The sequence below is a fragment of the Neovison vison genome, chromosome 7 (genome assembly GCF_020171115.1).
Source record: "Neovison vison isolate M4711 chromosome 7, ASM_NN_V1, whole genome shotgun sequence".
Classification (NCBI taxonomy): Eukaryota; Metazoa; Chordata; class Mammalia; order Carnivora; family Mustelidae; genus Neogale; species Neogale vison.
The window spans coordinates 165,722,978-165,741,987 of NC_058097.1; the positions used below are offsets into that span (position 1 = coordinate 165,722,978).

The 19,010-nt window shown below is 38.0% G+C and overlaps 1 protein-coding gene across 2 annotated transcripts in view; it reads right to left on the reverse strand.

Moving 5' to 3' along the window:
• The window catches only part of TSG101 (tumor susceptibility 101), a 42,855-nt gene that overhangs the window by 11,897 nt on the left and 11,948 nt on the right, over positions 1-19,010 (reverse strand). The window contains exons 4-7 of one of the 2 annotated variants that reach the window (XM_044258927.1): positions 15,749-15,912; positions 11,951-12,077; positions 7,931-7,997; positions 3,432-3,523 (exon numbers count right to left, since the gene is read on the reverse strand). In XM_044258927.1, coding sequence (XP_044114862.1) covers positions 3,432-3,523; positions 7,931-7,997; positions 11,951-12,077; positions 15,749-15,912 — 450 coding nt within the window. The remainder of the gene's footprint in view (positions 1-3,431; positions 3,524-7,930; positions 7,998-11,950; positions 12,078-15,748; positions 15,913-19,010) is intronic. The other variant, XM_044258928.1, reaches the window with a different exon arrangement.

Sequence of the window (19,010 nt, forward strand, 5' to 3'; positions counted from 1 at the left end):
TGACAAATAAATAAATAAATAAAATCTTAAAAAAAAAAAAAAAAAAGGCCTATGTTAATGATGCTTTCAGTCAGGTGCTTGTTTTATACAATAAAATCAAAACCTATGCAATGAAACTATCAAGTTATATAAAGCACAAGGAGAATAATACATTCTCTCTCATGGCCTCAGTAGTACACAGACTAGTATAAATTCTGGTGACCACAGATATATTGAGGAAACACTGCCTAGTTGTGAACTCTAACATCCAAATACTTTTATGGTTGTTTTCCTGTATGAGTTTTGAAGTCCAACAGCACTGTGCACAATGTACTACCAGAACGATGAAAAAAATCAAGCAGGCAAACAATGAAAAGAACAATACATATTAAAGGATAGCCAAGATTTTCATAAAGTGTTTCTAGCCTAAGAAAGTACTCTTTTTTTAAAAAAGATTTTATTTATTTATTTATTTATTTGACAGAGGAGAGAGAGAGAGAGAGAGAGATAGATCACAAGCAGGCAGAGAGGCAGGCAGAGAGAGAGAAGGAAGCAGGCTCCCCGCCGAGCAGAGAGCTCCATGCGGGGTTCGATCCCCAGACCCAGAGATCATGACCAGAGCCGAAGGCAGTGGCTTAACCCACTGAGCCACCCATGCACCCCCTAAGAAAGTACTCTTTTTTTTTTTTTTTAAAGATTTTATTTATTTATTTGACAGAGAGAGATCACAAGTAGGCAGAGAGGCAGGCAGAGAGAGAGAGAGGAGGAAGCAGGCTCCCTGCTGAGCAGAGAGCCCGATGCGGGACTCGATCCCAGGACTCTGAGATCATGACCTGAGCCGAAGGCAGCGGCTTAACCCACTGAGCCACCCAGGCGCCCAAGAAAGTACTCTTGAAAAAATATATAAATTTCTTTGGTAATCTGTTTGAAAAACATAAACATTAGATGTGATTTTAAGTACACCATTTTTCCTACATCCTCGTTTTCTGGATATGTGGAAATAATCTAGTTTAAGCTATAAAATGCTTCATACCTGTGGTTTAAAATGAGTTAATATATAAAAGATTGTTACAAACTGAGGTTCCCTAGAAATCAAAGGGATTATACCATTATCTCAATGAAAAACAGTGACAAACAGTACTATTCCCATTTTGTTGATGATGCGTAAACCAAAATGGAGAGCTTAACAAGACAGTGTGCTTTGCTTATGGATAAAAGATCTCCCATCATTAGGTTTCTAATGCAAATCCTTTAAATTATATTGTAGAAAAAGAGCTACATTATAGTAACTTTGAGAACACTTTAATAAATTAAAACCATGCCACTAGAACTTCAATAACTAGGCTGTATCAATGGCAAGAACGGCATTAGAAAATTCTTTTAGGGGGGACGGTACTTACATCAGATCTTGGGACGATTATAATTTATCAGGAAATATAACAGAAAGATGAACTTCTCAAGCTCCTACATTCATTTAGGCACTCAGCAAAATATTTATTGAGGAACTTCTATATATAAAGCACTGTTCTGCATGTCAGCAGGTTGGGGGCAGGAGTTGTTGGTGGTAGCTGATTAGTCAGGTAGGCATGCCTACTGCTTGCAAAGGAAACAGGAAGTGGATTTCTTAAGACAGAAGAGTAGTAGAGAATGAGGTTAGAGAAATAACAGGGGAAGAAAGCAGGATCATGCAGGGCCTTCCAGGCCTAAGAACTCTGGATTGAATTCTGAGTGAAATGGGGACACTGCCAGGTTCTGAGCACAAGAGTAACATTATTTATGCTTTTTTTTTTAAGTTTTTATTTATTTATTTGACAGAAAGAGAGCACAAGCAGGAGGAGCAGCAGGTTAGGGAGAGGGAAAAGCAGGCTCAGCAGAGAACCTGATGCAGAGCTCCATTCCAGGACCATGGGATCTTGACCTCAGCTGAAGGCAGATGTTCAACAACTAAGCCGCCCAGGCACCCCTATTTATGTTTTAATAGGATTACTCGGGAGGCTGTGTTTAAAAGAGTATATTAAAAAAAAAATAAATAAATAAAACAGAGTATAGGGGCAAAGGACAGACACAGAAACCTTTTGGGAGGCTTCTGGAATAAATCAGATGAGAGACAATGTAATGACTTGGATTCACACTGGTTATGATCAGATTCTAGATATATTTTGATGATAGTAGGCTCCTGATGAGGAATCAAGGACGATGCCAAAGTTCAGAGTACTGATGAGTAGGTATCAGTGGAGATGGGGAAGCTCTGTAGAAAGATTCAGCGTTTAATTCTGGTCATGTTGGGCTTAAGATGTCTATTAAATATCCACGTGGAGATATTAAGGCAGGTGCTCTAAGGATCTGGAGCTCAGGAGAAAAGTATAGGCTGGAAGTATAAATTTGAGAACTGTGGGCATAGAAATGGTATTTAAAGCTAAGATTGGTGGAAATCACCAGGAGAATGAGTACAGAGAATGCTAAGGACTAATAACTATGTCAAATGCTACTGACGGGCCAAGTAAGTGGAGAAGAGTAATTACCTGTTGGATTTAACCTTGTAAAAATCATTAGTGACCTTGACAGAAGCAGTTTTAGTGGGATGGTATGAAGGAAATCCCAAATGGAGGACTTCATAAGACAAAGAGAGAAGAGGAATTGAAGATGGAGTATGGATAATTTGTCAAGGAGTTCTGCTTGCAGACGGGAATGAAGAAATGGAACAGCGGTGAGAAAGTGGAATTGAGAGGAGGAATTTTTAAGGTTAGTTTTTAGGGCATATTTTTTTGTGTGTCGATGAGAAGTAATCCAGTAGAGAACAGAAACTGATGATGGGAGGGAAGAAATGGTGAAACGACTGGCCCCCAAGTGAGGGAGAGAGGATGAGATCTTGTAGACAAAAGCAAAGATAACTGGCCTGTGGGAGAAGACAGGTGTGATGGTACAGTGGTGGCAGATAGGCATGCAGCGGGGGGTGGGGAGGACGGTGGTGGTGGAAACCTGTACAAATTCTTGTATTGCTTAAATTTTCTCAGCTGAAGAAAACGATACTTCAGGCACTCTAATAAGCAACACTAAACAGCAACAACTACTGGCCCATGATTATGTGCAGCAGACCCTGTAGTCATGCTTTCTTTCTCCCTAAGACGTTCATGTGTTTTTACAAATAACCAGGCTATGGAAATCTAAGTGCCTGTTAACAGTTCAACACATACAGAGTTCATCAATAAAAATATGTGACCCCGGAAAGACTGAAGAATCAATCATTTCTTCGTATGCCCTGATAGAAGGCTCATTTATATAATGATAAATCACCTACTTCAAGTTTTGGATTATAGGACATTGACCATTAAGAGTTCTCCATAACAAGGAAGAATATTCTGACATCTCACGTGTGAAAATGAAAGGCACTTTTCACAACAGGAACCTCTGACTTTCCTTATGGGAGAAAGACAGTTTTGAAGGGTACTTACCGACAGTGGCCACAGGAGGCTGGGAAGGGTACTGAGAACTTGTTGTGGCAGGATACGGACCACCAGGTGGGAAAGGGCAGCCTGGGTAACCGCTGAAAAAAGAACAAAACCCATTCAATGTTAAGATGACTCAGTGCTATAGTATCTTCAAGAACCCCATTCAGGAAGTTAACCTGACCTGCTGTTTTATCAGTTAAGGACTTTTAGAGCTCCAGGTGTCTATTCAAGCAAAGTTCTGTAAGAAGTTCCATTAATGACACTGGATTCACTCTTAAGTAAGTGGTCAAAATACTCTTGCTTGGCCCTGTTTATTTGATGGTTGTCTTCACTGGGAGAAGAGAAAAACAACTAGTGTATTTCTAAGGGCAGCCAAACAGCATCAGAACTGGAAGCAACCACAATTTGTGAGAGAACTTTCCCATTCTGGTTAATGAACATATCAGGAAATTATGTTATTCAATTTTTACCTATGGTTCACTGACATCCTTTGAGAGCACTTGATTTGAAAATTCTCCCCTTTAAATAGTTTCAAAAATTTTCTTCTCACTCTATGGGTAGTTTGTCTCACTCACGTATTCTTATCAGAGTCAAAAGGAATTTTCCTTATAAGTATTCTCCAATCTGTTATCCGACAGTTTTATAAATATCATTAACAATATCCCTGACAAATGATCATCTTTCTCTATTGAACACTAAATAGCATTTTGACTGAACTTCCACCTAATGGTCCTAAGTTTGCATTCTGAAAAACCACTTGAATAGTAGAAGACTTCTAACATCAGTCTTCTAATCTCTTCTTTAGGTGAAATCTTTTAAATTCTTTCAACCATTATTGACAGGACATGGTTTCCAGGTTTAACAACTTTCCTCTGAATGCTCTCTAGTTTGGAAGTATTTCCCTTACAATGGAGAAGAAAAGTAAAACAAGATGATCACTAGTTACCTGTTAGTTGAACAATAAATCTGGATTAGTTGTCAGGTCTATGACATTGGCAATTCTGATCAATATGCCTGTACAAGTCCATTAAAATTACTGAAACCTGGGCGCCAGGGTGGGTCAGTGGGTTAAGGCCACTGCTTTCAGCTCAGGTCATGGTCCCAGCGTCCTGGCTTCCTGCTCAGCAGGGAGCCTGCTTTCTCCTCTCTCTCTGCCTGCCTCTCTGCCTACTTGTGATCTATGCCTGTCAAATAAATAAGTAAAATCTTTACCAAAAAAAAAAAAAAATTACTGAAACCCAGCCAGTTCAGAGTCTTGGGGCAAGAGCTCTGAACTGTGAGTCAGTAATGTCTTTCCACTGTAGTGACTCAAAGACTCTACTATTTGTACTAGCAGCTCACACTTTACCACTTGTCCCCAACAAAACAATTTTGTAGAGCTTGTTGAAATCACAATACTCTCTCAACTTCAGTAAAAGCAAAATCAAAGAAAAAAAACAGCAGGCATTTCTGTTCTTAGCAGATACATGCCAAAGGCTACCAAACGCTGCTTTTGTTTCTGGTCTCTTTGGTAACCCTGCTACCATGGTGCCAGGAAACAGTGCCTATCTTACTGAAATTTCTGAATCTGCGGTTTTGAAACTGGGATAAATGTGCTCTTTTTTCCTGGGGTTATTCCCATTTTGCATACCCCTTTAAAGATAATGTATGATCATATTGCTGTATTTTTCAGTAACCTAGCATAAACCTTTTCTAGGCCTATAGACATTAACTTCCAAGAACTCCCTCGGCTCTAGTTTGCTCAATTTCTTCTTCATAGTTATTCTCTAGGTTCAGGGTTAATAATTTTTCTTGAATAAAGAACTGAGTGGTACTATCTTCTATCTTTGGGTACTATTAAACAACTTGTTCTATGTAGCACATCTTTTTCATACTGAAGAGTCCTTTGAAAATGACGTATTTAAAAAGAATTTTCCAACACTCGTATGTTCCTTTTTCCATAATTATGTACTCCTTCAAATGTAATAATTATTATATTTAAGGCACTGTTTCTAAGTGCTTGAGGTAGGAGCCTTTAAGGTATGATGAATCTGTTTCTTCCTCAAGATGCTATCAAAACGGCAAGATCCCAGTAAACAATCCTGATAGGACCAAGGAAATAAGAAATGCTAAGTAAAAATTCAGAAGATACAGAATGGAAATTGCTATCAGCTAGAGGAGATGAGGGAAAGTTCTGGGAGATGTGTAATATCCATGAAGTTGCACCTTTACTCTAATTCCTTTACTCATAACCCCACATTCTTCAAGCGCATTAGAGTGTTTCCTTATTCTTCCTGGGGCTTTTGGGGGCTTTCACACTTTGCTTACATAAAATGAGGCGGCTGGACTTGAGAACTGGAAAGTATCCCCTCCGTCACAGGATGTTGTAATTCTTTGCTGCTCCCTCCATCTCTAAACACTGACTTTCCTTCTTCAAGGTCCTCCACGTAAACCCGTTCTTTCATTTATGAAGCTATCGCTGAACTCCCGCCACCACAGCAGAAGTCACCTCCCTTCTGAAGTTCTATTTATCATAGCACTTAACGTTGTCTGTCTTTTCTGATACCAAGAACTGGTTTCTAGTATCTTACTACATGCATGCTAGTACACAGACCCAACTGGAACAACCATTCTTGACATACCTTTTAGCTTCCTTGTATACACGCTGCAGGCGCTAAATTAAACTTTCAAAAGATCTTAAGATTTGGAAGAGAACTTAGAGATCATCTAGTCCAACTTTCTAGAGCAAGAATAAAGACTCTCATATTCATTGTTATAAGATAAAGATTCTTCTTGAGTCACTGATTTATTAATTCTCCTTTAGGACAAAGGGAGAAGAGAAAGAGGTTCTGAAGCTCTTCTGCCAAAACCTTTTATATACAGAAAGATACAGATGGCAGTTTGAATACAGTTACCCTTAACAACTCACTGGCATATTATTTATATTTTGATATTTAAAGTTACATTTCAAAGGAAAAAAAGACATCAGATTCTGGAAAATATCTGTCTCAAAAAGGAACTTCTTACAAATAACCTCATAAAAGACACTTTTATGGTTACCTAAGTGAATAAGGTTTAGAGTTTTGTCAATATTTTCCAGCTTCATTTTACCTACGAGTTTCTCTGAAAGGGCTTTATTGTTGAGAAGTCCATTTCCTTACTGTACTTCCAACAACCATTTCCTATGTCCAAAGTTCCTTCTTACTACCAACTACTCATTGTAAAGACTTGTAATTTCAAGGCTTCAGACAAGAAGATTCCATTTCTAGAACTTAGCAGAAAAACAAGTGCCTTAAGAAATCTAAAACTTATAGCCTGTTTATAAATTACAATCATATAGGAGTCTTTCTTTATCGTCTCTGACAGATATTCATCTAGTCTATGCTTACCTAACATGACAGAATGCTTCCTATACAGCAAGTCTCTACAATTAAGAAAGATCCAGAAGTAAGTAAGACTGCTAAATTTAACTTATAGGATCCTGTATATTATACATGTACATGTATCAGGTGTTTGAGAAATCTGGCTATATTTATCTGTGAAGGTTATATGAAGCTATAATGAGTCAGCAGGGTGAAAAAATTTATTGTTAATAGTTAAAGGAGCCAGAAATCTCATCTGGACACCGGTACATGCCATCTTGCATTTTAAGTCAACCAGTAGCTCTAGATTACCACTGAAACTACACAATTGAAACATGGGTCAATAATTATTTCTCATTGATTTTCTAATGTGTCTTACTCATAGGCTGATCTCATGATTAATTTAACCTACCTGAGTTATAGTACTATCAAATGATTGACAGAGGTTGGTAGTATATGCCGTCTATGAACTAAATGAATAAATAAGACTGACCCCATCATGTGAGCCATTAATCCACTCCTTGTAATTTATGAAAAAATTAAGTTTTCTTTAAAGGGTATTAAAATATAGGGGCACGTGGGTGGCTGAGTTGGTTGAGCGTCCAACTCTTGATTTTGGCTCAGGTGATGATCTCAGGGTTATGAGATCAAACCCCACATTGGACTCTGTGCTGGGCGTGAAGCCTGCTTAAGATTCTCTCCCTCTCCAAGAAAGAAAAAGGCATTAAATTATTTTTCTTCTTGGTCAAATTCATTTTGATTAGTATTCTATTAGCCTTTCAGCTATCTACACTAAATATAAAAAGTTATTAAAAGGGAAGCAGAGCAAGGAAGGATTTCAAAGTCCAAAACCAATCAAGATCATTGTCATTATCTCACTCCTTCCTTCTCTGTAAACAGAATGAAGCTACCTGTACCCCTGGAACAAATAATCATTATATGTTAATTAAAAAAAAAAAGAATGAATGAAGCTGCATTTCTCTAAAATGGAAAAAATTCCTTTGGAATTATATACATACTATAAAATTTCACCAATAAACCAAGTCTTACCTTCCATTAAACTGCAACTACGTTTACTTTAATGCTCTAGTTAGCACCCATTATTTCAATTCTAGATCTAACAGAATTTCTAACATAATTATTCAAAAGATTTTTCATTACCTGGGATTGGGAGGATATCCAGATGTATATGCAGAGATTCCACTTGGCATGCCTGGGATATAGGAAGCTAAAAATAATTTTTAACATTTTAAAATAGTATGCATAGTCCTGGATATATAGGCTATCCAGTAAGACATTTATCATTGTCAAACCACGGCAAAATTTCATACAGGTAAAGAATTTAAATCTCAGCACCAAAACAAAACAAACACTGCATCCATATTAGTTCTTCACTGCAAGCAGTATCTTCAAATCAGAAAATTCCCAAAGCATTAACTATGAGGCATGACAATACACATGACAATCCCAACAAGGAATAACCGGCAAACAGGTCCACCTGGTCAGCTCTCTGCACTCTGAGTCTGTAACCTGACACAGCAGCTGGTTCAAATGGAATTTAGAGGAAGGTAATTCTGCCTTCCTCTGGTCTAAGGTCAGCTTCTTAGAAAGCGCCCTCTTTATTCTATCTACAAAATCTTTTGATATTTCTTGTTGACCCATCGTTGACCAGTTTGCACAGGTGGTTTTGTTGGCTTGAATGAGGACTTTAATAGATTTCAAATTGCTACAGGAAATCCTTTCAAAACATGTTCAGCTAGGCTGGTTAAAAACAAAGCTTGGAAGTAAGAGGGGAAAAAGGTTCAAATCAAGCAAGCTTAAAGAATGGTTTATATATTTTTTAGAACACTAAAGACCTTGAACTGGTCAGTGGTGCCAGAAGGCTAATCAACAGAGGAAGAAAAAGAGAGTTTTGACTTTAATTGGAAATGACTTGTCTGAGAATCAGTTTATTCTCAGTGAAATTTTTCTCACTGAATAAAATGATGAATTAGCTCCTAATCCAATCAATAAATATTCCAGTGCTTCTACGTAGCCAGCACCAGGAATCTGATTAAAAAAAGAAGTGGGGCGCCTGGGTGGCTCAGTGGGTTTAAGCCGCTGCCTTCAGCTCAGGTCATGATCTCAGGGTCCTGGGATCGAGTTCCGCATCAGGCTCTCTGCTCGGCAGGGAGCCTGCTTCCCTCTCTCTCTCTGCCTGCCTCTCTGTCTACTTGTGATCTCTCTCTGTCAAATAAATAAATAAAATCTTAAAAAAAAAAAAAAAGGAAGAATTCCTGGCTCCAAGTTGCTCATGGTCTGGTGGAGGAGAAAAGCAAGGAAGAGTAATAATACAGAGTACTATGTGTTATGAGACGAGAAGTACAGAGTAATAAATAAATAAATAAATAAATAAATATTCATATAGGAGGCAACCAATCTAAATCTAGGAGGTGGGGGTAAATAAAAATGATCTAGTTGAGGTATGGTATATAAAGGCTTAGATGGCAAGAGAGGTGGAGCCTTCAAGAAATTAATTTTTAAAGCACAGAATATAAGTGGGTAGAAGAAATATACCCTGGGATCTGACCAAGGGCATCAGAAATATTTACCAGAGTGGCTGAGCATACATCTCCAAGTATCAGGGTTTATAGTCTCCCTGTTAAGATGAACTACAGATGTTATAAGTAAACTTTTTCTTAAGTAAAATGAAGCTAAGATGATGTTCAATGCTATTTCAGAAAGGGAAAAAACATCCCCAAATGTCTAAGTTACTGAATCCATAAGACATTTTTTTTCCTCCTGGGCAAAGCACAGTTGATCTTTAAGAACATCAAAAACACAAGGCTACTATTAAGTGTTAGCAACATACATGGTCAGTTACTACCCCTCCCTCCCACGCTAGTTTTTCACTGTACACATAAACTACCACTTCATGTTTATGAGCAATCATAACCATGCACCAAATTTTTGTAATTAGACGCAATTTTCTTTTCCAAGGTTCTGAAAAGATACTAATTCCACCAAAGCCTTCAAATTTTAATCCTTATAAACAACAAATGTTATTTGGATCCAAGACTATCAAGGAAGAAGAAAATGAGGTAAAGTAATTTTAGAGCCAGAATAAAATGGGATACAAATACACGCAACACATGGGGCTATTACTAAGGATCAAATAAGAATGAATATCAAGTGCTTAGCTGTATCTCACAGTTACAAATCAATAAATGTTGACCATTACTGTCAGTTGTCAAAAAATGAGGTCTGGCCATTACATTTTTTAATATGATGCACTGCTAGCCAAAGTCATGCTAAAACAGATCAAGAAGGGTCTTGAGTAATGATAAAAATAACAATAGTAGTATATAATTTCTGAACTAGAAGATAATCTTCATATAAGTATATATACTGGGGTGCCTGGGTGGCTCAGCCAATAAGCGACTGACTTTGGCTCAGGTCATGATCCCGGGGTCCTGGGGTTGAGACCCACATCAGCTCCCTGCTCAGTGGGAAGCCTGCTTCCCCTTTCCCACTCCCCCTACTTGTGTTCCCTCTCTCACTGTGTCTCTCTCTGCCAAATAAAATCTTTAAAAAAAAAAAAAAGTATATATACAAATATATGGGCTATTCCTTGGTATGTGAGTGGGCGAATGCAATTTAGACTTCTATCTCTTTACACTCATACCTACTGGTAACTGATATTGTTTAAATGTATAAAACATTAAAACTGGAATTGAAGGATAATAAATTGGTCTCTGGTAGTAATTTACTTAAATCAGCTATAGATTGTTTAATGTGATTAAACAGCGAGTACAAAATTGAACTGCAAAAATAATCTCTTTACTGTGTCAATATAAAACTGGAAGAAATTTAGGAAAAAAATATTGCTTAGGAGACTGCCTAAATTTCTTAAAAGGTTATTTTTGGTTATTGGAGCAAATAAACATGAATGGCAAACTAGGAAATATTTGGTATTTCAAACTTAAAAGAGTACTAGAGTCAACAGAATTTCAAGTACTAGAGTCAACAGAATTTATGAAAATTCATCAAAAGATGAAAACAAATTTCTGGCCCAAAAGAATCACTAGAACTTTTAATGAAACACCTACTGATTCCTAAAACCGAATTTACTCTGTGAAGGCAGGGAAGGAAAAGGAAATAGGTTCAGAAAGTTCTTTCTGTTAAATTTCCATTCAGCTTGTGAGTCAGAATGTTCCTCAAGACAGAAGAGATTAAAAAGGAAGAGGATAACTCTCAATAGGAGAAAAATGAAAGCTCACATAATCTAACTTAAATTTTGCTTAATTATAACCTTGAACAAATTTGTTAAAAAAAATAATTAGGGGCGCCTGGGTGGCTCAGTGAGTTGAGCCTCTGCCTTCGGCTCAGGTCATGATCCCAGGGTCCTGGGATCAAGCCCTGCATTGGGCTCTCTGCTCAGTAGGGAGCCTGCTTCCCCCCCTCTCTCTGCCTACTTATGATCTCTCTCTGTCAAATAAATAAAATTTAAAAAAAAAAATCTTAAAAAAAAATTATAGCTCAAAACAGAATGAAATCAATACAAGTTCAGTAAAGTCAAAACAAGTATAACCAACTCTCAATTATGCAGGGTTATTTGAAAGTATCAATAGGAATTACTGGGGGGAAAAAAGAGAAAAAATAGAGATAACATTTAGCAACCAGGGAGAATACGGACTTCATGCTTTCACCCTCTCCACACCAGGGAAAATCATGAATTGGTTGTACTAAAGAGAAGGAAGCTGGGAGCTAGAGGTTCGGCTGTGCTATAGCCCGACCAGCAGAACGTGAATGGTTTAGTTGACTCTAACTGATTCTCATCTACAACACTGGTACAAAGAAAAGCAGGCTACCTTTCGAGTTATATCTGTTTCCAAATTGATGATATAAGGTTATTCCATGGCATGTATAATTAAAAATTTAAAACAAAAATTCTAGCTCTATTCCAGCATCTTTCTCTTCCATTTTGGAATCTAGCACACCCATAGTTAGATTTCTACCCACAAACGAAAGCCCAAATGCCAATCTTTGGTTGGAATCTGTACATGCAGATGTGTGGCCTCAGAATACCTCCCAAAACTCCGCTAACCGGGTAAGCTAAAAAGTGAAGTCATGAAAAAAAATTTCTTTACAAGGTTTTGTGTTTTGTTTAGGAGTTTAAAAATCAAACTTAATTATACTTACTATTTGGTGGCCCAGTTGCCTGGTATGGTGGATAAGATGCCGAAACAGTAGGACGAGAGAAGACTGGAGGTTCATCTCCAAACACCACGATCATGACCTGAATAAGCCCCAATAAGTCAGACTGTGGCTAAAAACAGAAAACAAATTAAGTCAGTTATAGATTTTGCATTTTAAAGACTGGTCAGAGAGAGCAAGAGCATGCATGCACAAGCAGGGGGAGGGGCGGGAAAAGAAGCAGGCTCCCTGCTGAGCAAGGAGACTGATGCAGGACTCGGGGATCCCAGGACCCTGTGATCATGACCTAAGCCAAAGGCAGACGCTTAACTGACTGAGCCACCCGGGCACCCCTCCCACTGGACTATTACGTGGGCAAGAAACTTCTAGTGTTAAGCCTCTCAGCACTTTGGGGTTTAGGTTTTGAAGCAGTTAGTGATTGTTAAAGAGCTAAAGAGTATATTCATCTAGCTTACTTCAGACATCATACCAAATAATCACTGCTTTTAATACCCTAATCTTGTTCAAAAGTCTAAAATGACTCCCATCTGTCTACTGAAGGACAAAGTCCTTAGCTACCAATCAGGATCCTTCATGGCACAGCCTCAAATACCATAATAAAGATAGCCACCATTCTGTCTTATCTGTTAGGTCTGTGAAATCTGCCGTACCTACAGAAATGTATGACCTATGTAACTTTGAAGAGTAACAACAAAGAAAAGACCTGGCAGCCATTGTCCAAGTTAAGAAACAGAAGACCGACAGTAACTTAGAAGTTCCAGACTCCATCCCCTTCTATCTCCTCATAACATAGACCGCTTCTCTGATTTAAGGTCTTCTGCTTGACTTTAAACATACTACCTTATGAATGATTTCCTAAACTGTGTGTTTAATGTGACTTTTTTTGAACTTCATGTGAATTTAATCAAACTGTATAATCTGAGCTTTGCTGCTTTTGTTCAGTGTTTGAAAGATACATTCCTGTTAAAGAGTACAGCTATATTTAACTCCTTTTCACTGCTGTGTAGTGTTCCATCAAATGAATATACTACAACTTCTTTATTCATTTTCCTGTTAAGTGTCAGCTAGGTTGTATCCAGTCTGCGGCAATGTATGCTGAATACATTCTTGCTGTATTTTCGAGTACATATGTGCAAGGGTTACTCTTGTACAGTAGTTCTCAACTGGGGATGATATATTTGCCTCCTAAGGATATTTAGAAATGCCAAGAGATATTTTTGGTTGTCACATTGGGTATTATGCTACTGGCATTTCGTGAATAAAGGCCAGAGATTCTACATCTTTCAGTGGACATGACAGCCCTCCCACAATAAAGAATTACCCGACCTACGTTATCCTTAGTACTGAGCTATATACTTAGGTGTAGAACTACTAGGTCACAGGACATGTACTCACAATTACATGTTTTCAAAGCAGTTGATGTCAAAGAGTTCTCTTTCTCAGCTTTCTCACTAATCCGCATTGTCCACTGGTAGCACAAATTTGATGGTATATAATGGTAACTGACTGTGGTTTTAATGTACATTTCCCTCACTACTAGCAGAGTTAAACAGCTTTCCATAGGTTTATTGGCCACTAGAATTTCTCTTTTGTGAAGTACTTGTTCAAGAGTTTAATCTGTTTTTCTACTGGTTTTCTTTCTGATTCCCAAGTTATTTTAATGTTCTGGGTATTATTCTGAGGGTATTAAGTATTACAAATATCACTTCCAGTTTGTGGTTAGTCTTTCCATACTCTTTAATGTCTTTAATAAATAGAAGTTTTCAATTTGTACAAATTCAAGGTAAAATTTATTACTTTTCCTTTCTAATAAATACTGTTTTGTTAAAAAAACCAAAAAAACCTATTCTAAGATCACAAAGGCAGTCTTGTTTTTTTTTCCTTTTGGCTTTTATAATCTACCTGAAATTTTTGTGTATTATATGAATAGGAATCCAACTGTCTCAGCTCCATTACTGAAAAATTGATCATTCTCCCCAAATGATCTGCTATAATACCACTGTCATATACCAAGTGTTTATATACAGTGGATCTTTTTTTCGAGTTTTTATTTATTTATTTTTTTTAAAGATTTCATTTATATGAGGGCAAGCAAGTGCACATGAGCAGGGGGAGAGGAGAGGAAAAGAAGCAGACTCCCTGTTGAGCATGGACATGATACAGGGCTTGATCCCAGAACCCTGAGATCATGAACTTGAGCCAAAGACTGATATTTAACCAAATGAGCCGCCCAGGCGCCCTTCTGGGTTATGATGTTCTATCTATCCATCTGAATATTTTTGTGACAATTCCGTACTACCCTTGTTTTTATAATACATTTTGACATGTGTAGGACAAGACCTGTCTACCTTATTCTTGGAGAGGGCCTTAGCTATACTCAAACATTTTTTTTTTTTTAAGATTTTATTTAGCTATACTCAAACTTTTGCATGTCCATATAAATTTTAGATTCAGCTTATCAAGTTCATAAAATTAACAAATATACAAAAATATAAAAACTGTTAGGACAAAGATCAATTTGTAAAGAACCATGAATAAGTTCTCTCTCCTTTAAGTCTTCTTTAGTATCTTTCAATAAAATTTACAATTTTTTCCACAATGGACTTGTAGATCTTTTATAAAGTTTATTTGTAAGATAATGGAACTGAAAAATACATTCATTTACCAGTTCTTTAATTCTCTACTCTGCTGAGTCTAATCTGCTACTAAACCAGGCTACTGAGTTCTTAATTTCTATTATTCTATTTTCCAGTTCTAAGATTTTCCACTTGGTTCCTTTTTAATACAATTCTCCATCTTGAACATATTAGTCACAATCATTTCAAGTCTGGATCTGTTAACTGGGTTATCTGGGAGTTGTGGTGTCCTATTTCTACTGTCTTCCCCCCTGCCCTTGTCCTCTTTTTTGATGCATTTGGTAATTTTAAATTGTTATGTTGGACACTGAAAAATTATAGAGGTGCTATACACTATTTTTCCTCCAGGACGGGTTCACCCTATCCTATGGCAGGCAGATACTGTGAGAATCACCTTAATACAACCAGGACTGAGCTGATTCAAGGCTCCTGAGGTGTGTTCCTCCAGTGGCATCGTCTAAGAGTCTGGTATGTTTACTTATACATCTCCTCCTTGATAAGGTTCCAAGCTCCTACTGTCTCCTCAACCGGAGGCTGCAGAGAACCTGGCTGGGTTTTTCAGAGGCTTCTGCTTAGTTTTTATTTTTTTAAAGATTTTATTTATTTGTCAGAGAGAGAGAGAGCGCACACACACAAGCAGGGTGAGCGGCAGGCAGAGGGAGAAGCAGACTTCCTGCTGAATAAGGAGCCTAATGTGGCACTTCGAAGGCAGGTGTAACTGACTGAGCCACCAGGCATCCCTTTGCTTAGTTTTTTAAACACTGTCTTTGAAGCTTGGAATTCAGTTTATCCCTTGAGGGAAAAACTCAGATTACCTGCTTTGCTTCTTGATAGGAATGCTGGGTAATGAGATTTGAATAGCTTCACAAATATATGTCACCAGTACACTACTTTTCAAAATGTATTTCCTATTATGTGAATCCCATCTATTCTTAAAGGTTCAACTCAAGCAAATAAAACAGTACCAAGCTCTATGCAAATATATTTCTTTTGGAGAACCTTTTCCAATTACCCAGCTCAATGATTAGGATCTTATGTGAACTAATCTCTCCTCCTGGGAATCCTCTTTGAATATTAACAGAAAGTAAATGCTAGGGAGCAAAACATATAAAATGCAATGAATTCACACAACACTGTTAATACTTACATGTTTCCATTCATGTAGATAAGGAAGATATATCTTTCCATTTGCATCCACATGCTTTCCTGTTTTAATAGTCATTGAACTAGTAGGCTTAACGAAACAGATAGGGGGATTATATGGGTATGTGTCCAGCAGCCACAGGCATATTGGAATATTATATGTATTACCTGAAAGAGAAAGATAAACTTCAGTTACTCTATTTTTATTATTTTTAAATAATGGCTTAGTAGGTAAGCAAAAGAGAGCTACAACTAAGCAACACTTAAAAGAAAAATCACAAACAAGTATTTTGTTTCAAAGTTCTGTTTTAGATGTTTCTCAAATTTTCAGTTTTTAAAAGACACCAGCAGGATTAAGGAGCTAACTGACCACTGCTCTGCCAGCGTCTGCTTGGTGCTATAAAAACTTTTTACAAGTTATGCTTCAATCCACTTGTTTTTTTATTTTTTAAAGGTTTTATTTATTTATGAGAGAGAGAGAGAGAGAGCAAGCAAGCACACAAGCAGGGGAGCAGCAGGCAAAGGGAGAGGGAGAAGCAGGCTCCCGACTGAGCAGAGAGCCCAATGTAGGACTCAATCCTAGGACCCTGACATCACGACCTGAGCCAAAGGCAGACGCTCAACCAACTGAGCACCGCAACCAGATTCTTGTCATTTCAGTTCACAAGGTTCACTGGGAAGGGATATAAAAGGAAGACTATGGATTTTGGTGTCTTATGAGAAAGTGGTATGATCATTTACACCTGAAATTCCCTTGCCAAAAGCTAGACTGTAATACCTAATCCAAATGCCAAACAGATGCTGCGTGGTGACCACAGTTTGACCAATCCATATGGTATTTTCAGTGGTAGTTACTCAGAATCAATGATATTATTTCCCTTTTTTGCTTTAGGTAATAGAATCTTTCTCAGTTGAGAATTTGACTAAACTGAACAGTGTTTCAAAGGATTCAGTAGTTAACATACTGAACATAAAGCATCTCCTTCTCTCACTAAGCTCAAAGCCCTATGTCCCAAGTAATCATTTGAATCACCTAATGTAATTCAGATACATTTCTTCCCCCTAGAAACAGTTTCACTTCATGTAAGTATATATATCTAAACTGTACTTAAAGGATATCAGCTGTGGGATTCGATTTACTTTTTACCCAAAATTTCATTTATAATGGAAAAAAACCCCAAAAAACACAACTCCAATAGAATATATCCGAACACATAAAATGTTAACTGTATTTCCATCACCCAGAATTCTTTGTTTTATGAAAATAAAGAATTCTGCAGAATTACTTGGGCTTAGGAACTATGCCATGTAAGCAATGGTGAGGGAAGAGAAAAGGTTTAGGTATTTAATTAGTTACATGTCTTTAATTATGCCATAGTTCCTGCTTCCCTCTCCCCACCAACTATTTCTCCCACCCAAGTTTATTTCCTGAGGACAATGGCAAAGTCAGTAATCTTGAATTTTACTCAGTTCACCCTAAATCATCATAGCTGCTCCATTTATTTTATTTTTTTAAAAGATTTTATTTATTTGTTTGACAGAGAGAGAAATCACAAGTAGGCAGAGAGGCTGGCAGAGAGAGGGAAGCAGGCTCCCGGCTGAGCAGAGAGCCCGATTCCAGGCTCGATCCCAGGACCCTGGGATCATGACTGAGCTGAAGGCAGAGGCTTAACCCCTGAGCCACCCAGGCACCCCTCATCATAGCTGCTTTATATGATGCTGACGCTCAACTGTTTTCACCCTCAGCCTGGAATGCCCATACTGATATAAATGGTCAACTCATCCTTCAATACCAAATTCACATGTCATTTCCTCCATGATCTTCCTACATGGTCTTATTCTCCTCTGTAATCTCAAAGCACTTTTATATTTTATCATTCTACAGCAGTTATAGGAAAGTGTAAATAACTACTTATCCCCTGTTTTCCCATTTATGCAAATTCTTCCAGAGAAGGTACATCCTTTATTTATTTTTTTAATTTTTTAAATTTATTTACTTGACAGAGACAGAGAGATCACAAGTAGGCAGAGAGGCAGGCAGAGAGAGAGAGGAGGAAGCAGGCTCCCTGCCTCACAGAGAGCCCGATGCAGGGCTCGATCCCAGGACCCTGAGATCATGACCTGAGCTGAAGGCAGAGGCTTTAACCCACTGAGCCGCCCAGGTGCCCCCTTTATTTACTTTTTTAAAAAGATTTTACTTATCCACTGGGAGAAGATATTTATTCACTGGGAGAAGATACCTGCAAACGACATATCAGATAAAGGGTAGTATTCAAAATCTAGAAAGAACTTATCAAACTCAACACCCAAAGAATAATCCAATCAAGAAATGGGCAGAGGGGGTGGGAGGTAGGGGTACCAGGTGGTGGGTATTATAGAGGGCACGGCTTGCATGGAGCACTGGGTGTGGTGAAAAAATAATGAATAATGTTTTTCTGGAAATAAATAAATTGGAAAAAAAAAAAAAAGAAATGGGCAGAGGACATGAACAGACATTTCTGCAAAGAAGACATCCAGATGGCCAACAGACACATGAAAAAGTGCTCCACATCACTCGACATCAGGGAAATACAAATCAAAACCACAATGAGATACCACCTCACACCAGTCAGTATGGCTAACATTAACAAGTCAGGAAACGACAGATGCTGGCCAGGATGCGGAGAAAGAGGAACCCTCCTATACTGTTGGTGGGAATGCAACCTGGTGCAACCACTCTGGAAAACTATATGGAGGTTCCTCAAGAAGTTGAAAACAGAGCTACCCTACAACCCAGCAATTGTAGTACTGGGTATTTACCATAAAGATACAAATGTAGTGATCCGAAGGGGCACGTGCACCTGAATGTTTATAGCAGCAATGTCCACAATAGCCAAACTATGGAAAGAACCTAGATGTCCATCAACCGATGAATGGATAAAGAAGATGTAGTGTGTATGTGTACACACACACCCATACACACACACACACACGAATACTATGCAGCCATCAAAAGAAATGAAATCTTGACATTTGCAGTGACATGGATGGAACTAGAGGGTATTATGCTGAGCAAAGTAAGTCAATCAGAGAAAGACAATTATCATATGATCTCCCTGATATGAGGAATTTGAGAGGCAAAGTTGGGGGTTTGGGGGGTAGGGAAGGGAAAAATGAAACAAGATGGGATCAGGAAGGAGACAAACCATTAGAGACTCTTTATCTCACAAAACAAACTGAGGGTTGCTGGGGCGGTACAGGGAGAGGGATATGGACAGGGTGGTTGA